General features: G+C 36.3%; 1 protein-coding gene across 1 annotated transcript; it reads left to right on the top strand.

The window, feature by feature from the left end:
• The first annotated feature begins 2,190 nt into the window (after positions 1–2,190).
• LOC122021793 (G-type lectin S-receptor-like serine/threonine-protein kinase At4g27290) lies at positions 2,191–5,791 on the top strand. The gene is made up of 8 exons (XM_042579949.1): positions 2,191–2,938; positions 3,380–3,956; positions 4,031–4,150; positions 4,243–4,379; positions 4,461–4,668; positions 4,796–5,033; positions 5,119–5,269; positions 5,358–5,791. Exons 1-8 carry the CDS (start codon positions 2,207–2,209, stop codon positions 5,661–5,663), a joined length of 2,469 nt encoding a protein of 822 aa, XP_042435883.1. The 5' UTR covers positions 2,191–2,206; the 3' UTR covers positions 5,664–5,791.
• Positions 5,792–7,349: the final 1,558 nt, after the last annotated feature.

Below are 7,349 nucleotides of genomic sequence, written 5' to 3'. Positions count from 1 at the left end.
GCACAAACCACCGCCGCGCCAACTCCCACCTTTAGCTTCTGAACTTCTGCTCTCCGCGCCGCCCCTTCGGACGCCACCACATTGTCGATCTCTCACCCCATGATCCCTTGCTCCACTCTATGCCTCTCTGGGTCGTCCACCGAAGCGAAGTACATCGGCGTCCCTATGTAGCCGCTTCATGCGGCCGCTCACGTAGGGCAGCACGGTTGGCTGCTCATGCAGCGTCGCCCTGCGTGGCTGCTCACGTTGTTATTTTCTTTTCTTCGGTGGTTTCTGTCTACCTTCCACAGGGATTCGTTAAGCATCCTTTGATTTTATTTTCCTTTCTCTTCCTTCACTTCGGTGGATTTTTTTCTTGAAGGGTTCCTTTGTTTTCCCAATCTAGACATCGGTGTAAATGGAGCATTAGGGTTTCGTCCGCGCTATGAGGTTTCATGTAGAGGAACGAAGGTTGCGGCGTTGCGTTGCTCTTTAAGGAATAAAAACGTAAAAAGGATGATGTTTTTTAAAAAAAAAACTCATATAAATAAAATTAGAATTTTATAATATATTTATTGATTAATCTTATTTTTCTATTAAACTCTCCAACCTAATTTATATAAAGAAAAATATATTTGATTAATAAATATTTTTAATTACCTAAATAAAATTAAATTTAGCCAATAAATTATAAAAAATGCTAGTTAAATTGAGTTAATATACATTTTAATTGTTATTCTTAAATTTTTTATTAATCAATTTTAATTTTAATAAATTATCAATTAAATTTATTTTATAAAAAATAATTAGTTGATAAATAATTTTTTTTCAACAACGACGACGAGTTTTTGAAAAAAAGTGCTTACAACTTATGCTGAAACTAGAGTCTAAAAATTAAAAATGAGAAGTAAGATAGACAAAAAAAAAAAAAAAAAAAAAAAAAAAATTCAAAAAGCAATAATCAAGCACACAATTTAATATATTTTAATATCAAAAACTAAAAATATTTTTAATCAAATATAATTATTACCGATCAAATTAAATTTAATTAAAAATCTCTTATACGTCTAAATTTTAAAAATATTTTTATAAAAATTAATTACTAATAAGTATGTTTTAAAAGTATCGCTCAAATATAATTATTACTTGTCAATTTTAATAATACCTATCAAATTTGACTTTGACTTTGGCTACCGGCAATTGACTCATTCAAAATAAATATTAAAAAATACCGATCAATGTTATATTTGACCGATAAAAATGTCAACGCATGCCTGAATGAAAAGTTTTAATGATGGGCAAATAGAAAATTATAATCATATTCTGGATAAATCAGTATGTATTAAAGAGTTAAAAGGAAGTTAAAGTGGAGAAAAATTTACATATAAAGAATGAGAAAATTAAATTTACATGCCTAATAGAAATTAAGACAATTTATGCTTATAATAATCACCAACTGCATCAATCTATAAAAATAAATAAAACATTATGACAAAAAGATGAATATGTTCATCCCCAACATCTTCGTCAATCTGTCCCAAAGTCAAATCACGGATGACTACTAGTCTTTGGAATAGTGACTAGTACATAAGGGAAGTATTTACCTTAACTTTGTCGAAAAAAATTGTATGGGTAAACTTTTTATAGTGACCGATATCATTGTCGAAATGACTCTTTATCAGAAACTCCCGAAGGGATTTTTGGATGAACGGTACCACTTAATTGATAAAAGTCTGCGCAGGAGATGTTCGAACCTGACATCTCAATCAAATAATACAACGTCATAAACAGAACATGCTTGGTTTGATTATTAAAAAAAAAATCCTAGAGATTATGATAGAACGATAAAATAGTCCGTAACCAGACATCCACAGTTAAAAAATTAAATTTTATAAGATCGAACTAATCACCTTAAAACTAACTGGATTTATAATTTTTTTCTATAAAAATAAATAAAGAACCAACACTGAACTTTCGCAAAACAAACTTTTCTATGATAGCTTTTTGTTTTCCAACGGGCCGAATTGTCAATCCAATTTCTCACATCTTTTATCTTGTTACGTTATTAAATTATATTACATCAAATTAAATCATATTAATTTTTTTCAAAGCCACAGTTACACGTCAAAACTCGTTTTAACAAGACTATTTATATAAAGCTAAACTGGAAACTCGATTTTCCATCTAACCGTATGATCCTACGGAATTGTTCTCTGAAACCGAATCCATGGCGAAAAGAATCCCGTTACTCCTCTCCATCCTCTTCAATCTCACGGCGGCTCTGTTTTCGCCCTCCTATGCTGGTGATACCTTAACTCCTGGCCAGCGTCTCCTCGACGCCGAAGGAGCAAACTTAATCTCCGACGGGGGCACCTTCGAGCTGGGTTTCTTCAGCCCCGTCGGCTCCAGCAACCGCTACCTCGGCATGTGGTTCCACAACGTCCCCCAGAAATCCTTCGTATGGGTCGCCAACCGCAACCGGCCGATCACCGATGTCTCCGGCCTCCTTTCACTCACCACAACCGGAACGCTTGTTGTCTCCGACAATAGCTCCGCCGTCTTGTGGTCTTCCAACTCATCAGCACTCGCTAGCCCCGTGGCGCAACTCCTCGACAATGGGAACTTGGTTGTTCAAGAAGCCGGCGACGTCGGCAGTAGCAGCTACGCATGGCAGAGTTTCGACTTCCCGACGGACACGCACCTCCCGGGCATGAAGTTGGGGTGGAATCTAACGAGCCGACGCAACCGCATCCTCACGGCATGGGCGAGCACCAGCGACCCGGCAGAGGGGAACTACACCTTTGGCGTCGACTTGCGCGGCGATCCCCAGATAATCGCATCGGTGGGCACGCGGCAGTATATGCGCCTCGGGCCATGGAACGGCCTCTACTTCAGCGGCGCCCCGGAGATGGTGTCCGGGGATATAATGGAGTACAGCATCGTGATCGATAGCGAGCAGGTGATGTTAACGTACATGCATCTTCATTCATTCATTCATGAATATATAAATCAGTTTCTAATTTTAGAATCATAATACTTAAAATGATTTTTATAATATAATACTTAAGAATAAAGAATATTTTGGCCCATCTTTTATTAAGCTACACTAGTCAGGATCCTCTTAATGTAATCTACGATTCAGAAGATGAATCTTAATGAATATAGTGATTCATCTTCGAATTGTAAGTTACGATTGTATCATAATTTACGATTTAAAAGATGGATCATACAAATTGATTAATTGATCGGCATGAATCCCTATCCTCATTAATTAATGAATGTAATGGTCTACGTAAGTTATGATTCATCCTCGGGACCACAAGAGAATCTGCGCTCGAGCTAATAAAAGTCATTAATAAAAAAGTCATTAATAAAAAATATAAAAAATTATTTCTAACAGGTGGCGTACAGCTACACCGTCCGCGATCCCTCGTTGATCTGGCAAGTGGTTATCAATTCGACGTCCGGCAACATGGAGGGCTTTATGTGGACCAAGAACAGTCAGTCATGGATCCAGCGGACGGACTTTCCGAGGGACACCTGCGACCGCACAATCTCCTTCTGCGGACCCTACGGCCTTTGCTACCCCAACGACTGGGCCATGATGTGCCGTTGTCTTCCTGGCTTCCGTCCCCGGAATCGAATCGAGTGGGAGCAAGTTGTGAACACCTCAAGCGGCTGCGTGAGGAACACAGAGTTGGACTGCGATAACAAAACAGACGGGTTCATCCGGCAGAGCAACGTGAAGTTGCCGGACACATCCGCGTCGACGGTGGACTGGAGCACGGCAAGCCTCGACAACTGTAAAATTTCGTGCCTGAGCAACTGTTCTTGCACGGCTTATGCGAGAGCCAACATCAGCGGCAGTGGCCGAGGGTGCATCCTGTGGTTCACTCCGCTCACAGACATCAAACTGTTCAACTCTGGATCCGGACAAGACCTATTCGTCAGGGTTGCAGCTGCAGACCTAAAAGAAGGTAATGAAATATTATCAATCGTAGTGATAAAAAATATTAGCAATCACACTTAAATTTGCCGTCTCCTCTTACAGCCATGGAATCAAGTAGTTCTGGCCGGAGTCCCAGAGGCGTGATAATTGTCATTTCCTCGATGGCAACTTTGACTTTACTAACACTTGTTGCTTGTTGCATTTGGAAAAGAAAGAAAAAAGGTATCATCTCATCTTCCTCTTCTTTGACAATTCATCATTTTCAGCAATTACTATTCACACATTGCGATTGTTATTTGAATATGTCAAAACAGAGTATTCTATCCGGGAAGAAACTGAAGAAGAGACAATAAACCTGCCCTCGTTCGACTTTGCTGCGATTGTACAGGCTACTGACAACTTTTCTTCATCTAACAAGCTTGGAGAGGGTGGATTTGGTCCTGTGTATAAGGTGGGAACTCAAAGCTTCATGAATTGCGATGTCGATCATTGTTGTGTTTAGGTATTCTAAAGCTTAGTGTGAAGATTGCAGGGTAGGTTGAAAGAAGAGGAAATAGCTGTGAAAAGATTGTCCAAAACATCAGAACAAGGCTCGGATGAGTTCAAGAACGAGGTAGTGTCCATCGCGGAGCTACAACATCGAAATCTTGTTAGACTCCTTGGCTATTGCATCGAAGCAAATGAGCGGATGTTGCTCTATGAATACATGCCCAATGGAAGCCTAGACAATTTCTTGTTTGGTAAATTGATATTTATACTAATGATGTGAACTCTATTCTTATTTGCTATGTTGTATATGCATGTTTTGAATCTATACCAAGAACATGTTTTGAATTTCACATATTGGATCGTTGGATTTGTACTCAGATAAAGTCAAAGCTAGATCGCTGGATTGGAAATTGCGTTACAACATAATTCTTGGCATTGCTCGAGGTCTTCTCTATCTTCATCATGATTCGAGACTAACAATCATTCATAGAGATTTGAAAGCAAGTAATATTCTTCTTGATAAAGATATGAATCCAAAAATATCAGATTTTGGTATGGCAAAAATATTCAATGGAAATGAAACAATAAGAAGAACAAGAAGAGTGGTTGGAACATAGTATGTAAATCTTAACTTTTGTATTCCTGTATAATAGAATTGATTCATGTGAAAAACTAATTCTTCTTCATCTTTACTTTTATAGCGGATATATGTCTCCAGAATATGTCAAGAATGGAGCTTACTCAATGAAATCAGATGTCTTTAGTTTTGGAGTATTGATACTTGAAATCATTACCGGCAAAAAGAATGCTGGATTCTACATTTCTATAGAGCACTTAAATCTTCTAGAGCATGTAAGTATACATAAAACATATATATTTGACATCCTATGTATCATATTTACTTTTTGTATTAGTATTTATGTATCAATCAACTATGCAGATTTGGACTTTGTGGAAGGAAAATAAAGTTTTAGAAGCTGTGGATGGATCAATAGGGTCATTTTGTATGTCTGAAGTTTTGAAGTGTATAAATATAGGGCTCCTGTGTGTCCAAGAGCAACCAAAATATAGACCCACAATGTCATCGATAGTATCATTTTTGGGCAATGATACTACTCAATTGTTAGAACCTAGAAGACCAGGTTTTGTGATGCCGGCAGGCCCATCTGAAACCAGTTTGAGTAGCTCTGATCATTGTTTATTGCCTTCTAATCATTTATCAATCACAATTTTAGAAGGTCGATAAAATCATTACAATCAAAATCTAAGCACCATGTTGGTGTGAATTCAACATTTTTTTATTTTTATGTTACATATCAAACAACTGTATACAATACATAAAGATTGATATTTTGAAAATGCGCTCTATTGATATTCTGAAAAATTTCTTGTAATAGTGTCAAAAGTTTCATCTCAGTAGGAATGAGGATACTTTCAAGGAATGCTATCCTATCACTTATAGAAATAATTCTCAAAGAGTTTTGAGATCATAAGTTACATTACAGAATTCTCTTGGCACAACAAGCTAGGTCCATGGGGATGTTTAACAACCGGAAGAACAAAACAATCATTTGCTAACCTAGATTAAATGGCTTAGGTGACCTGGTCTTCAAGATCGAATAAGAGCTTGCCGGAATCAACAACACTGACAGGATTCTGAAGCATGGTGATTTTCACAGCTTGAAGAATGCAGAATGAAACTTGAGATTGTGCTGAATAGCAAGACCATGTGAGTAATGTGAGTGTTCACGAAATTCTGATGATACTCAACCAATAAATCCAGAGATGCTTTATATTTTCATATTTCATCATAAGACAATGGGTGTAACTATTACTATACGGTTAAATGAACAAGACTATCATATTACGAAGACATATATACTCTTGAACTGTGAAGACGTCAAACCATACATAAGGTAATAGTTGAAGTATAAATATAATACATTATTAAAGAATATTTGACATGTTATCTAATATGTCCTGAAATTACCTTCTTTGATAGCTTATACGAACAACAATTATATCTATAAAATCTATCAATAAGTGCAAGTGAGGTAAAGACCAAGTTAGAGGATGAATTTGCATATTAGTTTCAAATTTATGTAAGTTATCGATTAAATTATTTATTTTACAATGCAACTGTATTATAGATGCATCTAATTTATATAAATACTATTGTTATAGGCGAACGACCGTAGAATATCAAATGTGGAAAATAAAAAATTAAAAAAATCTTGCATCAGGATCTCTCTGTAATATAACAGTTTACTTATGTTATTATGTTAATGGTTTCAGATTTTGTGTGGCCCAACACGATTTACAAAGGCGTACGTATAATTCTGGTGTTTGCGTAAAATGATCCATAAACAATAATGATACTCAATTTAATTATTATGGTAGACTTGAGGAAATCATCGAGATTGAGTATCCAGCTTTACCTTTAAAAAGATGTGTATTGTTCAAATGCTTATGGCACGATCCGACTCCAAGAATAGGTACCAGAATGCATCGTTTCTATAATTTAGTTGAGGTTAACGCAACCAAAAGATTCAACAAGTTTAAGCCTTTTATCTTTGCGATACAAGTTGGTCAAGTATTCTACCTTGAGTACCCAACAAAGAGAAGAAGACCTAGTGAATGGTTAACAATATGTTAGATAAAGCCTCGGTCAACCATAGAAATGCCGAACACCATAATTGGCCAAAATCATGATGCATATTAAAATGAAGAAATTGAGATATACTCAGTTGATTCAGAAATACAATCTACATCACAATTACTTATAGATATTAATGTCACTTATGAGGAAATAAATGATGGAGAAATGTCCAGTAGTAAGGAAGTTGATATACCAATAGAGTATAATAATGATAACTTACAAGACGTTAATTTAGTTGATTCAGAATGATATCAAGTGATTAAAAATTATTAA

This window comes from Zingiber officinale, chromosome 9A, assembly GCF_018446385.1.
Source record: "Zingiber officinale cultivar Zhangliang chromosome 9A, Zo_v1.1, whole genome shotgun sequence".
Classification (NCBI taxonomy): domain Eukaryota; kingdom Viridiplantae; phylum Streptophyta; class Magnoliopsida; order Zingiberales; family Zingiberaceae; genus Zingiber; species Zingiber officinale.
The sequence above is the reverse complement of the archived record's forward strand: the minus strand, read 5'-3'. Positions and strand labels throughout refer to the sequence as shown.

What these genes read in the sequence shown, in the direction of transcription:
- LOC122021793 (XM_042579949.1), top strand. Translation starts at nt 2,207, where the DNA reads ATGGCGAAAAGAATCCCGTTACTCCTCTCCATCCTCTTCAATCTCACG. An exon ending in TTGGAAAAGAAAGAAAAAAG is followed by an intron (nt 4,151 to 4,242) that starts GTATCATCTCAT and finishes ATGTCAAAACAG; the next exon opens with AGTATTCTATCCGGGAAGAA. An exon ending in ACTTAAATCTTCTAGAGCAT is followed by an intron (nt 5,270 to 5,357) that starts GTAAGTATACAT and finishes TCAACTATGCAG; the next exon opens with ATTTGGACTTTGTGGAAGGA.